Source organism: Entelurus aequoreus, linkage group LG07 (genome assembly GCF_033978785.1).
Source record: "Entelurus aequoreus isolate RoL-2023_Sb linkage group LG07, RoL_Eaeq_v1.1, whole genome shotgun sequence".
NCBI classification, from domain to species: domain Eukaryota; kingdom Metazoa; phylum Chordata; class Actinopteri; order Syngnathiformes; family Syngnathidae; genus Entelurus; species Entelurus aequoreus.
In genome coordinates this window covers 63,603,026-63,624,525 of record NC_084737.1, presented here as the reverse complement: position 1 = coordinate 63,624,525, position 21,500 = coordinate 63,603,026, and the positions used below count along the sequence as shown (strand labels likewise).

The 21,500-nt window shown below is 38.4% G+C and overlaps 1 protein-coding gene across 4 annotated transcripts in view; it reads left to right on the top strand.

The window, feature by feature from the left end:
- prkcz (protein kinase C, zeta) overlaps window positions 1–21,500 on the top strand; it is a 197,280-nt gene that overhangs the window by 79,565 nt on the left and 96,215 nt on the right. For 3 of the 4 annotated variants that reach the window (XM_062054179.1, XM_062054177.1, XM_062054178.1), the window contains exons 5-6: window positions 13,832–13,917; window positions 20,271–20,402. In XM_062054179.1, the coding sequence (XP_061910163.1) occupies window positions 13,832–13,917; window positions 20,271–20,402 (218 nt within the window). Of the gene's footprint in view, window positions 1–9,666; window positions 9,695–13,831; window positions 13,918–20,270; window positions 20,403–21,500 lie in introns of those variants that run through there. The other variant, XM_062054180.1, reaches the window with a different exon arrangement.

The following is a 21,500-nucleotide window of genomic DNA, read 5'->3' as shown; positions in this document are numbered from 1 at the left end:
TTCGATCCTGGGCTCTGGATCTTTCTGTGTGGAGTTTGCATGTTCTCCCCGTGACTCCGTGGGTTCCCTCCGGGTACTCCGGCTTCCTCCCACCTCCAAAGACATGCACCTGGGGATAGGTTGATTGGCAACACTAAATTGGCTTTAGTGTGTGAATGTAAGTGTGAATGTTGTCTGTCTACCTGTGTTGGCCCTGCGATGGTGGCCACTTGTCCAGGGTGTACCCCCCCTTCCGCCCGAGTGCAACTGAGATAGGCTCCAGCACCCCCCGCAACCTCAAAAGGGACAAGTGGTAGAAATTGGATGGTTGGATGGCCTAGACCAGGGGTCAGCAACCACTCTGATGCGGCTCAGCCGCGTACTTGCCGACCATCCCTCTTCTCGGAAGACTTCCGGATTTCAGTGCCTCACCCAGAAATCTCCCGGGGCAAATATTCTCAGATTTTCACCCTAACCATAACAATAAGGGCGTGCCGTGATGACACAGCAATTAACGCCCTCTACAACCTGTACAAACAGCGTGCCAGCCCAGTCACATGTTCTAGGAGGCTTATGCTTGCTCACGAAAGTGACAGCAAGGCATACTTGTTCAACAGCCATACAGGTTACACTGACGGTGGACGTATAAAACAACTTTAACACTCTTACTAATACGCGCCACACTGTGAACCAAAACCAAACAAGAATGACAAACACATTTCGGGAGAACATCCGCACTGTAACCCAACATAAACACAACAGAACAAATACCCAGAATCCCATGCAGCCCTAACTCTTCCGGGCTACATTATACAACCCCGCTACCACCAACCCCCCCCCATCCCCCCCTCCCCAACCCTGCTCCCCCACACATCAACCCCCCTCCGTGCGTCGTTTGAGGTAGGCGGGGTTTGGTGGTAGTAGGGTGGGGGGGTGTATAATGTAGCCCGGAAGAGTTAGTGCTGCAAGGGATTCTGGGTATTTCTTCTGTTGTGTTACGGTGCAGATGTTCTCCCGAAATGTGTTTGTCATTCTTGTTTGGTGTGGGTTCACAGTGTGGTGCATATTAGTAAGAGTGTTAAAGTTGTTTTATACGGCTACCCTCAGTGTAACCTGTGTGGCTGTTGACCAAGTATGCCTTGCTGTCACTTACGTGTGCAAGCAGAAGCCTCATACAACATGTGACTGGGTCGGCACACTGTTTGTACAGGTTGTAGAGGGCGTCAAATGCTGTGTCATCACGGCACGCCCTTATTGTTATTGTTAGGTTGAAAATCAGCAGATGTTCGAGAGAATAGTTGCCCTGAAATTCGGGAGTCTCCCGTAAAAATCGGGAGGGTTGTCATGTAAAAATTGTGAGGGTTGGCAAGTATGACGCTGTCAAGCGCCATTCATATAAAACTCGCGGGCCGCACTAACATTAAATTTTCATATTAAGGTGCGGGCCGCGTGTCTGAGACTCCTGGTTTATACATAGCACAAAGCAAAAAAAAACTTTGTATGCAGTGTTATTTCATTTTCAATTTCAAAAGGGTTTTGTGGCTCCCATTGTTTTCTTTAATTTGTGAAACTGGTCAAAATGGCTCTTTGAGTGGTAAAGGTTGCCGACCCCTGGCCTAGACGGGCCTCCAACCCACTTTCCTTGTATCACAAGGGCGTAGGGCTGGGCGATAAAACGATATAAGTTTATATCGTAATAGACACGTAAGCGATATCATTGAAAGATGCGTTCGATAAAACGTCCAATAATTTTTTCTTCTTCTTTGTTGGAAGAAACCGAAATTTGCGAAACAAGGTTGGTTGCATGAACAAAGGCACTCACCATCTACAATATTCACACACACTCTTCAAAAGTACATCTCATCAGCATCTACTTGGGTTTGCTTCCTTTTCACTATGAAAACATGCTTCTTTATTCAAAATGTTATTTTTATATTCCTTTTAAGATTAAAAATCAGCTTGCAGCCAATAAACGAGGCCACAAAAAAGTCTGTAAATTTTACCGTAAGAATAACAGTGGTACCTAAATCTGGGCGATAAAACGAAATCAATATGTATCGCAATAGATACGTAATCGATATCAATAAAAAATGTGTTTGATTAAAAAAAAAATTTTGTGGTTGGAAGAAAGCGGAAGTATGGAAGCAAGGTTGGTTGCATGAACAAAGGCACTCGCTCTCTGGTAACCGGGCAAGTGATCACTGATCAGTGGGAGTGACACGCTAACAGGCAATCAGGTAACAGTATCAACGATCAGGTTTGGTCAATTCTTTGCATGGAGTGAGAAGAGAAAGTCCAAATGAAGAAATTGTGGCTAAAAGAGGAAAAGTCACCTGGACAGGTTTTTGGATTTTTTCAAAGGGACCCTAGTCAGACCAATGTGGTCTGTAAACGATGCAAGGTAAGACCGTTAATGCTACACCACCTTGGCCACGCTCACCCTTTAGAGCACAGCTGTAACTTCCTGTCACTAAATCTGCAGAAAATAGTTCTTCTCAAGTTTCTCTATGTTTCCATTTTCACACTTTGCACTAATTTCTTACACTTTATGAAGCATTTCTTACATATTCATGATTTTTAGGAGTGTTAAAAGTTTTCAATGTGATTTTACTATTCTGTTGACATTTGAGTATTTTCCATGCTTGTGTTGACATTTCCTTTCGGATAGCTGAGATGATTATAATCTGAGGAAGTTACAATTCAACAACATTTTTTTACATTTGATATACTTTTCTCCTGCTCCTTATTTTACATAGATCATAAAAAGATCAATAATTATTGATATCGACCAACATAAAACACTGATATCGTGATACAGTTTCCAGCACTAGGATGAGGTTTACCAATAATGAAATCAAACAGCAGAATAATAACCCATGATTCTTCAAAACAACAGCGAGTTGTTCTAGTTTGCAACTAATTAATTACATATTACATGTTACATATAATGTTACGTGTGTTGTGTTTCACTGGTCCAGGAGATATTGTCAGGCTAAACGTTTGTATTTAAGTTAAAGGCCTACTGAAATGAATTTTTTTTATTTAAACGGGGATAGCAGATCTATTCTATGTGTCATACTTGATCATTTTGCGATATTGCCATATTTTTGCTGAAAGGATTTAGTATAGAACAACGACGATAAAGATTGCAACTTTTGGTATCTGATAAAAAAAAGGCTTGCACCTACCGGAAGTAGCGTGACGTAGTCAGTTGAACATATACGCAAAGTTCCCTATTGTTTACAATGATGGCCGCATGAAGTGAGAGAGATTCGGACCGAGAAAGCGACAATTTCCCCATTAATTTGAGCGAGGATGAAAGATTTGTGGATGAGTAAAGTGCAAGTGAAGGACTAGTGGGGAGTTGAAGCTATTCAGATAGGGAAGATGCTGTGAGAGCCGGGGGTGACCTGATATTCAGCTGGGAATGACTACAACAGTAAATAAACACAAGACATATATATACTCTATTAGCCACAACACAACCAGGCTTATATTTAATATGCCACAAATTAATCCTGCATAAAAACACCTGCGTGTTTGTTATGCTAGCTCCTAGCTCCTCTGCTAGCTCCTAGCTCCATAGAACACGCCAATACAATTCAAACACCTGATCAACACACACAATCACTCAGCCCAAAAGACCGTTTACCTAACCCAAGGTTCATAAAGCTTATATATTTTAAAAAAGTTACGTACGTGACGCGCACATACGGTCAAGTTATCGAATGTTTAGCAGCCAAGGCTGCATACTCACGGTACCTGATATTCAGCTGGGAATGACTACAACAGTAAATAAACACAAGACATATATATACTCTATTAGCCACAACACAACCAGGCTTATATTTAATATGCCACAAATTAATCCTGCATAATAACACCTGCGTGTTTGTTATGCTAGCTCCTAGCTCCTCTGCTAGCTCCTAGCTCCATAGAACACGCCAATACAATTCAAACACCCGATCAACACACACAATCACTCAGCCCAAAAGACCGTTCACCTAACCCAAGGTTCATAAAGCTTATATATTTTTAAAAAGTTACGTACGTGACGCGCACGTACGGTACGGTACGTGTTATGCTAGCTCCTAGCTCCTCTGCTAGCTCCTAGCTCCATAGAACACGCCAATACAATTCAAACACATGATCAACACACACAATCACTCAGCCCAAAAGACCGTTCACCTAACCCAAGGTTCATAAAGCTTATATATTTAAAAAAAGTTACGTACATACGCAAAAAAAAGCCAAAGCTGCATACTCACAGTAGCACGTCTGCGTCTTTGTCATCCAAATCAAAGTAATCCTGGTAAGAGTCTGTGTTGTCCCAGTTCTCTACAGGCGTCTGTGTATCCAAATCAAAAGTCCTCCTGGTTAGAGTCTCTGTTATCCGAGTTCTTCCATCTTGACTGCATCTTTCGCGCCGGCTGTGTACTGTTGTGGCTGACTACGTTCGAAAAATACGTCCATTTCGCACCGACAACTTTCTTCTTTGCTTGCTCGGCTTCCTTCTCCATAATGCAATGAACATGATTGAAACAGATTCACGAACACAGATGTCCAGAATACTGTGGAATTATGAAATGAAGACAGAGCTTTTTCGTATCGGCTTCAATGTGGAAGGCATACCCGTGTTCGCCGGGCTACGTCACACGCATACGTCATCCTCAGAGGCGTTTCGAACCGGAAGTTTAGCGGCAAATTTAAAATGTCACTTTATAAGTTAACCCGGCCGTATTGGCATGTGTTATAATGTTAAGATTTCATCATTGATATATAAACTATCAGACTGCGTGGTCGGTAGTAGTGGGTTTCAGTAGGCCTTTAAAGTTAAAGTACCAATGATTGTCTCACCACACTTGATTGTATCTTTTTGTCAGGCACCTGTTCTATATACTTTATAGCGCATGGACATCAGTGTTCATTTTGCAATATTGCATCCAACGTGTTCAGAGTTGTCGTTGCAAACGCGCGTCTGTCAGCTGGGATGTCATCCAATCAATGAATGCAGCACTGCATCTAAAAATAACCCACAGAGTGTCATTTGTGTGAAATGCCTTTGTCACCTCTGCAGAATTCATTCTGCCATCTTGTGGACAATACGGTGCAACTGCAGTGTGGGAACACTCAGGGAGTCTCTGGTATTAGAAACTGTCATGAATGAAAGAAATCATCCAGAATGAATTAATGTTGGTAAAGAAGCAATGATGGAGCCAATGAGGGAGTGGATGTAGGAGGAAGATCGGATAATGGATGGAGCCGAGATATCAAAGGTTTAGCTTGAGAGATGCTGCTGTCTTGTCTCACGGTCAAAGGTCGGGAATAAAAGGCAGCGTTAGAATGTCGTAGGTTTAAAGCAGGGGTCTGCAATCCGCGGTTTTGGAACCGCATGTGGTTCTTTTATGCCTCCGCCGTGGCTCCCTTTGGCTTTGAAACAAAATGTCAACAAATAATGGCTACTTAATAAATTGTATTTTATTTAGTTAGTTTATTTTAATTCATCAGTTGTTATATTGGAGAGTTCTGGGATGTTGTCATATAAAAATAAAACATATTTTAATATATATGTACGTCACATCCCCTATGCGTCGTCTCTTGCTGTATTTTATTGTTTTTAGTGGTCAACCCCTGGTAAGCTAGCACTTTATTTATTTACATTTTTATTAATTTGCTTCCATTGATGACAAGGTTGTTGTTTTCCCTTTTTAGTCAAATCAAATATGCCGCAGTTGTATGCCTTCAGAATATTGGAGCGAGTTGATAATTTTTTTTGATTTATTAATAAGGGAAGGACCAGAGTATTTTTGTCTAATGTCCAAAATAATGTGGTGATTTGCTTCGTTATACCCAGAAATACAATGTAATTTGTCGTTTGTCAATGACTCACATTCTATAGCGTAAGTGTAATGAGACTATTAAGTGGTGTTATCGACACAGTTTGCGACTCTAGGTGGGTTTTATTTGGGGGAAATGGGCTCATATACACATACTGTACATATACATTCACTGTACAAACACACACATACACATACTACACATACATTCACTGTACAAACACACACATACATATACTGTACATATACATTCACTGTACAAACACACATTTACACATACTGTACATATACATTCACTGTTCAAACACACATACTGTATACACATACTGTACATATACATTCGCTGTACACACATATACACATACTGAACATATACATTCACTGTACAAGCACACATACACATACTGTACATATACAAGTACATATGCACACATACACTCATGCACATAATCACGTTTCATCAAACATATATTAACGTTGTTGCCCTAGGGTAAACTGGGTATAACACATGGCACACTGACAAAGCTTAACCTATTGTTACTATAACAATCTACAAGGTTAAGGTTGCTTCTCTTTCTTCCCCTCCATTTTTCTGCATTCTTTCGTATCTCAAGTTATCATTACGTATATGTATTGTTGCATTTGAACAATTGTATTGTTGATAATAAAGGTAAAGTACTGGTATTGTTTATTATCAATAGCACTATTTCTATTGGTATTCATATTGCTCCATTTTTAGTGTAATAATGCTCATTGTCATTTCTGTATTTTTTTATTTTTTTTATTTTCGCTAACTGCTTATTTGCTATTACTTTTACCATCATATTTGTACATGTCGTATTTGCTGATGTTGCTCTGTTGTTGTTGTTGTTGTGTTTGCTGTTGTTGTTTTTGTCTCTCTGTCTAATCCCCCTCTTGTCCCCACAATTCCCCCCTCTGTCTTCCTTTTTCTCTCTTTCTATCCCCTCCTGCTCCGGCCCGGCTGCACCAAATGATAATATAAATACATTTAATAAAGTCAAAATACAAGTAAGGCAACAAGAGAAGTATCCTACACTTCTCTTTTGTAAAGTAAATCTGAACAGCCGATATGGGCATCTACATCTGCTATATGATAAAGAAAAAAAAAAAAAAAAAAAAAAAAAAAAAAAAAAAAAGGAAATGGGCTCATATGGCTCTTTGTATTTTGAAGGTTGCCGGCCCCTGGTTTAAGGTCTTGTTTTTGTTTTTGACAAGGAGATGTCATTAGTGTGCGAGAAGTGAGATCACTCAGCCTGGAAAAGAAATGTGGCAGTTTAGGAAAGCATGATTTGAATATAAATGTGGAAACGAGTGTGATGGGCCATCTCTAGTTGGATATGTAATGGATAAAATGTAAACATAGCAGGAGATAACAATATTTATGTTTTATTTGCTACATTACAGTTAATATTATTTTTATTGACAGCTATTTTTAATCCACATTTTTTGTCAGGATGCACTTTAAAAACAACTGTAGATTTTCAATAAAAGACAGGCAGCTCATTTGCCAGGATTTTACTGTAATTTAAAAAAATATATAAACATAGAATTACTGTAAATTGAAAAATTGTACATCTAGGGCTGGGCAATATGGCGGAAAATTGTATCATGATAGAAGTGTTTTATATCGATTGATAATCATTTGTCAACACAAGCATGGAAACACTCAATGTAAACAAAATTGTAAATTTGATCACTTTACAATAAGCTCTTAAGGGGAACTGCACTTTTTGGCGTTCACAAACATGAAAAACATGACGATGGATGTATTTTTTTATGCATTCTAAATATTAAAAAATGCGATCAAGAGTCAGCTTACAATGAAGCCTATGAGAGTCGCTCTATTCTACCTATAAAGCCCTTAAATAAACACCCAAACACATCCATTAAGGTTTTATATGCATGATGTAAGTATAAATGTAATGTAATAACATTAATGGGACCTCCCATTGGCTCTGCTGTAAGCGGACTTTTGTTTACTTTTATTTATAAGTTAGAATGTATGAAAAAAAAATCCGTCCGTCATGTTTTTCATAATGGTTGTGAACGATAGGCATAATTACCAAAAAAAGTGAGGTTACCCTTTAAAATGAAGGTGCAAAAATAAGGAGTATGTAAGAAATGCTTCATAAAGTGTAAGAAAATGGTGCAAAGTGTGAAAATGTAAACATAGAGAAACCTGAGAAGAACTATTTTCTGTAGGTTTAGTGGCAGGAAGTTAAAGCTGTGCTCTAAAGGGTGAGCGCTGCTAAGGTGGTGTGGTATTAGCGCTCTTTCTTTGCATCATTTACAGACCACATTGGTCTGACTAAATCCAAAAACCCGTCCAGGTGACTTTTCCTCTTTTACCCACAATTTCTTCATTTGGACGTTCTCTTCTCACTCCATGCAAAGAATCGACCAAACGTGATAGTTGATACTGTCACCTGTTTGGCTGTTAGCGTGTCACTTCCTGCCTTGCTTGGTTACCAGAGAGTGAGTGCTTTTGTTCATGTAACCAACCTTACTTCCATACCTTACCTTTCCTCCCACCAAGAAGAAACAGAAATGTTTTATTGAATGCATTTTTCATGGTTTGATTACAGTAGGGAAGGGATTCGTATGTCATGGATCTTGGGTGGAGCTTGAGTGAAAGGAAGAGGGTGGGGGATGTTATTCATACTGCAATGCAGTCGGCTGAAAATGATGGAAAGCGCCACTTTACATAGCAACTGGCGCTTTAGTCAGAGCTGGCATTGCCACAAATCACAGTTTTAGATATTTAACAGTCTAGGATAGTGCACGCCCCAAGTTCATCATGTTTCATGTGCCAGGTAAACCGCGACAAAAGGGGCCACATGGATTCCCTTCCTACTGTACGTGTCTATCGCGATTTATATTGATATCGTTTTATCGCCCAGCCTTAAGCACTGTTGTTATTCTTACAACAACATTTTTGTGGCCTTGTGTTGTTTATTGGCTGCTCCCTGGTGTGGTGACATTTAATGATAAGTTAATTTAAGAAAATATAAATATTTTTTGAATAGAAGAAACTTGTTTTCATCGTGAAAGGGAAGTAAACACGAGTAGATGCTGATGAGAGTGTTTGCTAACAGAGAAGGTGAGCTGACATGGAAACTGGTGGTTCATCCCTGTGGCAACTCCAGCACAGCCGGACTGATCAATGACGACACACACACACACACACACACACACACACACACACACACACACACACACACACACACACACACACACACACACACACACACACACACACACACACACACACACACACACACACACACACACACACACACTTATAAACATTTCCGCATTCAACCAATATAAATAATCCTAAATAGACTCATCATAAGACCATGGTCAAGGTAAATAATCTTCTTCGCCATTATTTAATTGGATTCCTTCTTGCAAACAGAACAATATCGGTTTCTTTGTGAGAATATTGATTCTGATGACCAGTGTCACATTTAATTTCCCATAATGCAATGTGCTTGCTGAGTTGACTGAAATGATTACTTCAGGAGTACTTTGACCTCGGCCGTGTCCTTGTCGTCTGCAAAGTACTAGCAGTATTACTTCCATGCACAATACGCTGACTCGTGCAAGTGGCCTGCCGTTAGTGAAAATGGTGTATTTCCGCTCTTTCTTTCTCTTTTTTCTTTCTTCCCCCTCCCAGCCCCTCCCATATAATTATCTTTATCAGGGAGGGGGCCATGTGTTTTTGAACAAGAGGAACAATTTCTGGAAATGGGTAAAGCCCTAGTGAATGTCCTGTTCTGAGAGTAGCACCAAGCTCTAGTCAGTGTACTTTTCTGCTTCTGAAGACACCATGGCAGGACCATGTGCATCTGGAGGTGGAGTATTTTCTTCTCATTTCCTCATCTAATAGTTCCAAAACACCTCGGGATGACGCCGGTGACAAAGAGGACATTTCTGACGGTCTTATTGTCTTTTTACTCTTGATTGCAAATGATCATGTTGGAATCCAAAGCACTTTTTTTGGAGGATAGTCTGAATTCAATGTGTGGAGCGTGGTTACCATAGCAACAGGGACCTGGGAAAAAGATTGCGTGGAGGAGGATAGTATTTAGACGTATTCAACCAGACTGGAATGCATTAGTTCTGAGTGGCGTGTGGAAACTGGCTTATGAATCATATGTGGGGGTGAAAAGGACAAAGGGGACTAAGGCGGTTTAACCCAGCAGGTCACTTCATGCCGGTCTGGTTATTTAACAACACCAAAAGTAAACAATATAAACTACCAGCCATTTAGAGCAGTGACATCCATCCATCCAATTTTCTACCGCTTGTCCCTTTCTGGGTCACAGGGGTTGCTAGAACCTATCTCAGCTGCATTCGGGCAGAAGGCAGGTACACCCTGGACCCTCCACCTCATCGCAGGGCCAACACAGATAGACAGACAACATTCACACTCACGTTCACACACTAGTGTTGCCAATCAACCTATCCCCAGGTGCTTGTCTTTGGCGGTGGGAGGAAGCCGGAGTACCCGGAGGGAGCCCACGCAGTCACAGGGAGAACATGCAAACTCCACACAGAAACATCCCGACCCCAGGATTGAACTCAGGACCTTCGTATTGTGAGGCACATGCACTAACCCCCGTGCCACATAATTACCAATTAGGGTCGTCAAACTTGTCATGCTACCAGGATTTCCATAGTCTATATCGATACCTATGACTTCTCACCATTCTCGATATTTATTTCAAGAATAAATAAATAAATTAAAACTTAACCCATGCACCATATTTTCCAGACTATAAAGCGCACACCCATTAAATTGCAAAATCTAAAAAATTGTTTTCCTTATATATTGTATTTTCCGGACTATAGGGCGGATATAAGCCACACCCACTAAATTGTTGAATATTTTTTCCCATATATTAGCCGCCCCGAACTATAAGCCTCAGATATATATGTTGTGAAATGAGTTATTTACATAGAAATATTTTTGTAAATCTTTATTTACATATCTTAATTGTTTCCAAACGGTGTCTGTAACACGGCAGTAAAAGGGCTGATCAAACAAAACAGAACTCAGTAGCTGCGGTAGCTAGCTGTTGTAACTCCACGGTGATGTTTTGGTGAATTTACGAAACTGACACAATGCAAAAAAGAAAGCCGTTGTTAGTTAATAATATTAACACAGACACTCGCTTGGTTGCATTACGATGGCATGTAAAATATGCATGAAAACACTCCTACAGACTCACACATGGGACAGTTTAGTAGGTAAGAATTTTTTTAGTCCTATTGTAAAATGTATATATGTTGCTTGGAGTGATGAATAAGGAATCTATACGATTAGTAACGCTATGGACGGCTAGGAAACGAAACAGCACTTCTACTTGCGGTTGAAAGCGCTAAATGGAAGGATACTGCAGCACCAGCAGTGAGAGAACTCGTCCAAAAGATGGCGCCGTTGCACAATCATAAACAGACTTTTTCAGTGTATTTGCTTGTTTGATCAGCGAAGAAAATCCATAAATTAGTTGCACTGTTTTATAAGATGCTGAGTTCAAAGTGTAGTCTTATAGTCCGGAATTTACTGTAGATGGAAACACTGGATTATTTTTGTAAGACCGCATGCGTTCTTCTTTGTCGCTAATTCTCGAGAATTGTTGGTAAGGATGTATCGATACTTATGACAACCTTATTTACAATAATCTTTAATGAGACATGAACTGACAGTTTGTGCATCAACTATAAAAAATAATTATTTACATTTATTTCTTTCATCCTTTGACTGAATTAAAACTTGTGACTTTGTACTTTTTAAATACGTATTTTCAGGGCATTGAATCGATCTTTACTGGACTGTTAAGGTCGTTGTAAAAGACGTTTACCTCTTATCAGCAGTTGTTGCTTGCAGACTTGGATAGGACATCTGGAGTGTGAGAGGATGGTGCAGGAGCCAAAGTATTTCATCCTTTAAAACGACAAGGACTGTTTTGCTTTAAATAGTTGCTAAAATGATATCCCCCTCGTTGGGGTTCCATTTACTTGTATCAGTGGTCACGGACGCACCTAAAACGTACCTAATATTTATTTGTTTGAGGCAAATCAAACCAGAATATGTCAATGTTTGTTTTCTCAATATTAAAATCAGTGCAGACTCGTTTTGCACAACAATACATTACTTCTTCACTTTACTATATTATGGATCACGATGTGGGAAGAAAGGGATGGAAAGGAAAGAGAGAGAAAGAGGAAGTGGAAGGAAAAAAGAAAGAGAAGAAAAAAAAAGGAAAAAAGTGTATGCGCAATTGTGCATTTGTATGTGTAGAAATGTGTGTATATATATATATATATATATATATATATATATATATATATATATATATATATATATATATATATATATATATATATATATATATATATATATATATATTTATATATACATATGTATATATTGGTAAATGCATGTACTTACATGCTTAACAATGCATGTGATCAAGTACTATGATTTTGACAGAGACTCGAGTCCTTTCTTGGGTTTCTTTATCTCAAGATCTATTTTTTGTTTTTGTTTTTTTATTTTATTTTCTCTTTTTGACCTGTTCAAAGTGAATGCGGAAAGGGTAGGCATAATAAGCTTTTAGCTTCAGCCTATACCTTTTTGGTCAGGAAATGTAAACCGATACTTTAATTTATTTATCTGCTATGCACTTGAATTGTACTGTTTACATAAACTGATAAAAAAAAAAAAAACATTCTTGTCTGGGCGTGTACCACTTTGGATCCTGCACCATCCTCTCAGACTCGAGCTGATCAAGATAGTGACTCACTGCAGGCCAAAGTGGACCCAATCTGCTTTTTTTTAGAAATCTGATTTCCAGCTGACTTTTTGCACTGCAAGTAAAATGTGATCTTTATTGGACTCCAGTATAAACACGCACGGGCACCAATGTGGTCCCGATGTGGCCCCAATGTGGTCTCGACATCACTTGCATGCACAGTTCGATAAAGTGAAATCAAAAGAAGTTGACCGGATTCTGTAAATGAACAACAAAGTTGCTACGACGACTAAAAAATAAAATAAATGTCGCCACATCTTACAAATGTGTGGTTTTTTACGAGAAAATAAATGAAAGTAATATAATGTCTAAATGAATAAACATAGTGTAATATATATGTTTACATTTATTATTCAACTCACTTACATAAACAAATTATGTAACATGTAAGCAAATATGGGACAGTTAAGGTGCTTCAACAATTGTTATTTATCCGGAATCAAAGTATATCATATATATGTATCTTCATATATTACAAAAAGTCGACTAGTGAAGCGCCTAAAATTCAGCTGCCTGAAAAAAGACTTTGCTCACCGAAACCGGATGTTGTGATAACATGTCTACTTCCGTTGGTGGGCTGCGTCTGCCCCTGCGCACACGAATGGCATACTTCGCCCAAAGATGATACAAACACATTGCATTCAGCTCCTCGTCCTCTTTAGACTGGAGTCACATTTGAAAAGATCCGATTCAAGTCAGATTCCAGCTACCTCCTGATGTGGCCTGAATCTGATGCCAAAAGATCAGATTTGAAGCACTTTGGAGCATTTAGACTGGCAAAGAAATATCCGATCTGTGTCACTTGAGGGAATGTAGTCCAACTTAGTGTGCAGTGTAAATATTTATAATCGATTAATTTCTCTAAGAACAAGCACGATTACCTGATGAATGAGATTATTCACAGGCATGTTTATATACATATTTTTTGACTTGCTATCTATTTATGACTTTCAGTAGAATTAACGTAAACAAATACATGTTTGGTTATGAAGTAGCTACCCCAACTGAATCCAACTCCATGATTCATCATGTCATTAGAAAGAAGCAGTATTAGAGTGATGTGCTGTTTGCTCTTAAAATCCCCTTTTTGGGGAAAATTTGCACATCGTGTTCCTTGTTCATCAGCATACCTCTGCATTTACCACTCTTCCACTTTCCTATTTTACCCAGAGTCCATCTATCGACGCGGAGCCAGAAGATGGAAGAAATTCTACCAAGTCAACGGACACCTTTTCCAGGCCAAGCGCTTTAACACGGCAAGTGGATTTTACACGCTGTGGATGGGGAATGGCGGCGATCAAAGCTCTGATTGGTTTACTTCACGCAGGACTTAGGACTGGCCGATAAAACCATATTAATACGTATCGCCATAGATGGGTAATCGATATCAATAAAAGTTGCGTTTCATGCGTACTCCTGGCTTGATATGTGGTGATACTAATTAGGGGTGTGAAATTTTTATTATTTTCGATTAAATTGCGATTCTTATTTGTACCAATTCTTAATCGATTCTAAAAAGTCAAAAATGTGATTTTGAACTTTTTTATTGTTTTATTTGTCCTGTGCAGCCACTCAGACCAATCATATTGTTGATGTAGATGATCTATATCTGCTGTACAGATTTACTTTAGAAAAGAGAAGTTGATCATTATTTGTATTTGACTTTATTTAATGTTTGGGTAGAATTTTATTAAACAAAAGCAGTTTTCTTTGAAGTAATACAAACATTTATTAGAGCTGTTTATCTATTTTATGGAAGAATGTAGTCCATCATACAACTGGCATCCAATGTTGTTAAAAAAGCATTGGTTTTGAATCGAGAATCAGTTTGAGTCAAGAATCGGTTCTGAATTGAATTGTTACGAGTGTTGGTAACGCGTTACTGTAACACAGTTATTTTCGGCGGTAACTAGTAGTCTAACGCGTTATTTTTTATACAGTATTCAGTAACTCAGTTACTGTTACGACGTGATGCGTTACTGCGTTATTTTACGTTATTTTTTATGTAGTATCGGCTAGAAACAGAAGATCTGAGTGTGTTTTATTGGAGAGCTGCGGTGTCGTCCTTCTGATTCTTCTTGTGTCACAAGGGAGAGAAGAGGCGCGCTGTGTGTGGGTGGGGGGGGGGTGTCTGTGTTTACTAACAACACATCATGGCGGAGCTGAAATCGAGTTTCTTAAGATGGAGATATTCTCACTACTTTTCTTTTGTCGAGCACAAAGAAAATACAATTTTAGTTAAATGTAAGTTGTGTCTTGGATCAAAGATCCTATCTACAGCCCAAAACAGCAATTCAAATCTGCTGAAACAACTACAAAATCAACATGTTTCGACAAAGCTAGTAAAGAGAGACACAGACTCCGATGCCACTTCACCTCCACCTCCACCTCCACCTAAGGATTTTAACGGAGGCACTGCTAGCCAGGACAACATTGATAGAGCCATTGCAGCGTATGTGCTAGAAGACATGCAGGCTATTTCTACAGTGGAGTCACCCGATTTCAGGCAGCTAATTAGCATGATACCGGCGTCAATCAGCAAATGACAGGGAAAACATTTTCCACATACCTGGACAGCGAGTACATAAAAATGGAACGCGAGCTAAAGAAAACTCTGCAAACTCTGCCTCTGCTCATCATTCATCACTGAAGGTACACACACTCTGTCAATTCTCTTATATACTCTTTCATTCTACACTTCTAGAGTGTTTGATTATCACATCACTCTAAATGTATAGATTATAAAGTTCACACTCCACAGCCCACAGTTTTCATCCGATTGGACCTGTTCAAGTATCAAGAAGTTTGGCTCCCCCAAAAATGTTCTTAAAAATACCCCGGATTACCCACAATTCCCAGTTTTCCGGGCCATTTTGCATCAAACATGCACAACTCCCATATTTTTCAACCAATTATAACCGTTCCACCAGCCACACACTCCACTCACCTTGGATAATCGAACTACCAAGCTCAAAAACATTCCAGGAATTCCCGGTTTTCCAAAGCCGTATTTTCACCTCTTCCTGGAAATTTTCCACAGTCACAATGTTTTGACCATTCCACCTTCAAAACATCTTAGTTCTTAATTAGCTCTTAGTTTTGTACAAATTCTCGCAATTCCGAGATACATTTTTCAACCGAGTCCAAAAATTTCAACACCATATCATCTAGGACAATTGTGCCAGCAACATTATTTTTGAAAATTCCTGGTTTCCATGAAATTCCCAAATTTCCAGGAAATTCCCATTCAAATGAATGGTAAAAATTGGTTCTACAATGCCCAAAACTCTGTGCCATTTTTAAACCTGATTCTGACCTTTAAACCATCCACCCACAATACTCTTTCGATATATCGAATGCGAAACATGTTTTCCCTTCCCCAAAATTCCCTATTTTCCTGAAATCTCCAGGTATTTTCTCCCCATTGACAATGAATGGGCATTTTGTAATCTACTGCGTAGCTCACATTTCTCATCCGATTTGAACCGTTCCAACATCCACACTCTAAAAATCACTAATGGGCCGGTTTTTTGACAACAAAGTCAGTAAAATACATGGGGCGGCTAAAGCTGAATCACAAATAGTCCGGGGTCTAATTCTCAATCTGAGATCTGCATTTTCCCTTTCTCTCATTGCTATTCTGATTGAAAATGAACTATGGCAGCTAACTAAATCATGTATCTGGAAACTGATGCATTATTTCCACTCTGCTACCTAAAAGCACAAGTGGGCTCTCCTCATAATCTTGTTTGAAGCGTGCTAGATGACGTAATGCGCTGTGATGTAATCCTATTTCTGCCAAGATGTTAAAGGACAGCACTCAAAGGTTTTCATGCCTTGTGTTATTTTAGCAGCGACGAGTCGTCTAAGCCCAAGGAGGTTAAATGGCCTCCATTTACTGTTTCGTGTGTTTATTAGCACATTTACATGTTTGGTTTCTACTGGAGCCATGCCAAGGATGGAACGATCAACAGTTTTAATGATGAACCGCTGTAAAATTCCAGACGGTTAGTTATTACCGTTTCAATTTCATATTATTTTAAAATGCCACTGGATAAACTTAAGGCACAATAATACTTCTCATTTTCTGGAGTAGCAGCTAGCATATTTATCGCTACCTGGCCTAAATGCTAACATGAATACATCGTCTTCTCCTTTTACAAACATTTTACTTAGTGCTGGACAATAAAACATTATCAATATTAATCGCGATAGACTCGTAATCGATATCAATAAAAAATAAGTTGGAAGAAAGATGAAGTATGGAAGCAAGGTTGGTTGCATGAACAAATGCACACGCTCTCTGGCAACTGAGAAACACAGGAAGTGATCACCGATCAGTGGGAGTGACACGCTAACAGCTAATCAGTTTTTGAATTTTTTCAAAGGGACTGTATTCAGACCAATGTGGTCTGTAAATGATGCAAGGCAAAAGCGCTAATACCACACCATCTTAACTGTGCTCACCCTTTAGAGCACAGCTGTAACTTCCTGGCACTAAACTGAAGAAAATACTTCTTCTCAGGTTTCTTTATGTTTACATTTTCACACGTTGCACTATTTTCTTACACTTTATGAAGCATTTCTTACATATGCCTTATTTTTGCACCTTCATTTTAAGATGTTATCGTTAATTGCTTAATGTGATTTTAATAATTTGTTTCCATTGAGTGTTTTCCATGCTTGTGTTGACATTTCCTTTCTGCCTTGATAGCAGAGGAGTGGTCATTTTGACAGCAGTTTTTAATCTAGTTTTTGTCATAGTCTTTTGACTAAAATTTATTTTAGTTTTAGTTGTATTTTAGTCATTTAAGTTAATTTAGTTTTAGTCGACTAAATTCCTCATAATTTTAGTCGACGAAAATTACAGTACATTTTGTTGACTAAAATATAAAGAATAACGTTGTCTTGATGTTGTCTTGAAACTACTTTTAATAGGGTTACTGCAGAACATCTCAAAACTAAATTCACAAGACCTGCCCTCATTAATATTTCAACAAGTAAATTTTACACTAACTTTACTGTATGCTATTATTTTAGCAGAAATCAAGAATTGTTTTCAAAAGTTGAATAATATATGACTAAAAAGGTCATATGATGAAACAAGTTTTACTCTATAATTTGTGTAACTACACTGAATGTGCACAATTGGCATCTTGGCCTCTGTCCCGTCTAAATATACCAACTAGTCTTATAAATCTAGGACGTGTATATATCTCGCATACCTGTCCTCCTTTGTGTGTTCGTCAAGTTGTGCAATTAATAGCTGAACATTGTGCCGAGGACATCGCTTATAGCGCACTGTACGAGTATCTTGCTTATTAGATTGACGGGCAAGCTCGCCCATAGTGTACAACATAAATAGTGGTTGAGTAAGCAGTTTTGCTCCTGCTCTTCTGTCTTTAATAGTAATGGTGCACTATTCACTTTAGCTGAGGGCATTATAATCATAGGAATAATCAGCGATTTTGACCGATATAAAAAACTTATATCGTGTTACAGTTTTCAGCCATATCGCCCAGCCCTAGTTTCAAGACTTTTTTTCCTCGTATTTCTTGTCTCTAGCGGTGACAATCAACTCACGGACAAACGAGTCGCGTGCATCTATGCTTTTGCAGGCTAGCAATACGCCTGAAGGCTTTACAATCAATACCACTATTGATGGTTTGTATGTTTGATATTGACAAACACTCAAATGACTCAGGTGATGTTCATTTGTTTTTCTAATCAAAACAAAATGTTTGCAACTGGTAAAAAAAACCGTATATACTTGGCAAAGCACACTGACGGCATGCTGCTTGTCCTCAGCAGCGACTCAACTGAAGGGTCAGTCCTACTGAAGTAGTTCTGGGCAAGAGAAAGTTGCACGTTTGAATCAGCAGACACTTGCAAAACATGTCTGACTGTTTTTACTGGATGTACTTGTCAGCATATAAATAATCTAAGAAGAAGTAGGTCAGGTGTCTCCTCCCTTTTTTTTTCAAATTCTGTCTCCTTTCTCACTTCATCCCTCTTTTCCTCTCCATTCCTCTTCTCGGTGGCGTTACACAAGTTGAAGCTGTTTTGTTGACCGTCATACATAATAGGTTCTGTTTTGCATTTGCATTCTCTTCCTTTTCTTTGTGCATCCAGCAAAATAGTTGGGCAGAGTTGAAGAAGAGTTCAATCTCGCTGGAAAGTAGTCAGCAGCGACTTACGGATACTCCTGTGTTACAATCTCATAAAACTTATTACTAAAAACTAAGACCAATACTTGTAAAGATAGACACTGTGTATGTTGTCCTAAATGTCACGTATGTTGTCCTCAATGTCACATATATAGTCGTAAATGTCACGTGTGTTGTCCTAAATGTCACGTATGTAGTCATAATTGTCACGTGTGTTGTCCTAAATGTCATGTGTGTAGTCCTAAATGTCACATATGTTGTTCTAAACGTCACGTATGTTGTGTTAAACATCACGTATGTTGTCTTAAATGTCACGTATGTTGTCCTAAATCTCGAGTGGTTGTCCTAAATGTCACGTGTGTTGTGCTAAATGTCACGTGTGTTGTCCTAAATGTCACGTATGTTGTCCTAAATATCACTTATGTCACATACATTATATAGTCCTAAATGCCACGTGTGTGGTCCGAAATGTCACATACATAGTCCTAAATGTCACGTATGTTGTCGTAAACGTCACGTATGTTGGCCTAAATGTCACATATGTTGTCATAAATGTCACGTGTGTTGTCTTAAACGTTACGTATGTTGTCCTAAACGTCACGTGTGTTGTCCTAAATGTCACTTATATAGTCCTAAATGTCACATACAGTATATAGTCCTAAATGTCACGTGTGTTGTCCTAAATGTCACTTATATAGTCCTAAATGTCACATACAGTATATAGTCCTAAATGTCACGTGTGTTGTCCTAAATGTCACTTATACAGTCCTAAATGTCACATACAGTATATAGTCCTAAATGTCACGTGTGTTATCCTAAATGTCACATATATAGTCCTAAATGTCACATACAGTATATATTCCTAAATGTCACGTGTGTTGTCCTAAATGTCACGTATATAGTCCTAAATGTCTCATAGTCTTAAATGTCACATGTGTTGCCCTAAACGTCACGTGTGTTGTCCTAAATGTCGCGTATGTTGTCCTAAATCTCACGTATGTTGTCCTAAATGTCACATATGTTGTCCTAAATGTCACGTGTGCTGTCCTAAATGTCACGTGTGTTGTCCTAAACATCACGTATGTTGTCATCAATGTCACGTATATAGTCCTAAATATCACTTGTGTTGTCCTAAACGTCACGTGTGTTGTCCTAAATGTCACGTAAATAGTCCTAAATGTCACATATGTTGTCCTAAATGTCACGTGTTTAGTCCTAAATGTCACGTATGTTGTCCTAAATGTCACGTATGTTGTCATAAATGTAACGTGTTGTCCTAAATGTCATGTATATAGTCCTAAATGCCACATGTGTGGTCCTAAATGTCACATATATAGTCCTAAATGTCACGTATGTTGTAGTAAATGTCACGTATATAGTCCTAAACGTCACGAATGTTGTCCTAAACGTCATGTAAATGTCGTCTTGTGTGTGCCCCACAGAAAGCCTACTGTGGCCACTGCAGTGAAAGGATATGGGGGCTTGGTGGGCAGGGCTACAAGTGTATCAACTGCAAACTGCTGGTCCATAAGCGCTGTCACAGACTCCTCCCACAGACCTGCCAAAGGCTTATGGTGAGTCGATAAACGCTGCTCACTTGTCACAACTCTAACTTCTATTGGATCTTCTCTTATGAATGCCATTAAAAGGAGCATTGCAGCCACACTGAACATAATTATCTGAAGAATAATACGATGAGAAGACTACAATCAGTTAATCCAAACCAGGGGTATCCAATGTTTTTGACTTGGGGGCGAAAAAAAGCCAAATGCATCTAAAGTAACAACATATATATATATATATACCGGTATATATACTGTATAGATATACTGTATATATATATATATATATATATATATATATATATATATATATATATATATATATATATATATATATATATATATATATATATATATATATATATATATGGGACATTTATTTGATAAAACCCAACACCAAGAATAGACATTTGAAAAGCAATTTAAAATAAATAAAGAATAGTGAACAACAGGCTGAATAAGTGTACGTTATATGACGCATAAATAACCAACTGAGAACGTGCCTGGTATGTTAACGTAACATATTATGGCAAGAGTCATTCAAATAACTATAACATTTAGAACATGCTATACGTTTACCAAACAATCTGTCACTCCTAATCGCTAAATCCGATGGAATCTTGTACGTCTAGTCTCTTACGTGAATGAGCTAAATAATATTATTTGATATTTTACGGTAATGTGTTAATAATTTCACACATAAGTCGCTCCTGAGTATAAGTCGCACCCCCGGCCAAACTATGAAAAAAACTGCGACTTATAGTCCGAAAAATACGGTATATATATATATATATATATATATATATATATATATATATATATATATATATATATATATATATATATTAGGGCTGTGAATCTTTGGGTGTCCCAAGAATCGATTCAAAATCGATTCTTGGGGTCACGATTTGATTCAAAATTGATTTTTTTTCAATTCAACACGATTCTCGATTCAAAAATGATTTTTTTTTTTTTTTTTTTTAAACAATACACAACAATACCATAATAATGCAATACAATTTCAAAACCAAACCCGACCCAGCAACATTCAGAATAGCAATAAACAGAGCAATTGAGAGCAATTGAGGACACACTGTGGCCTCATATATA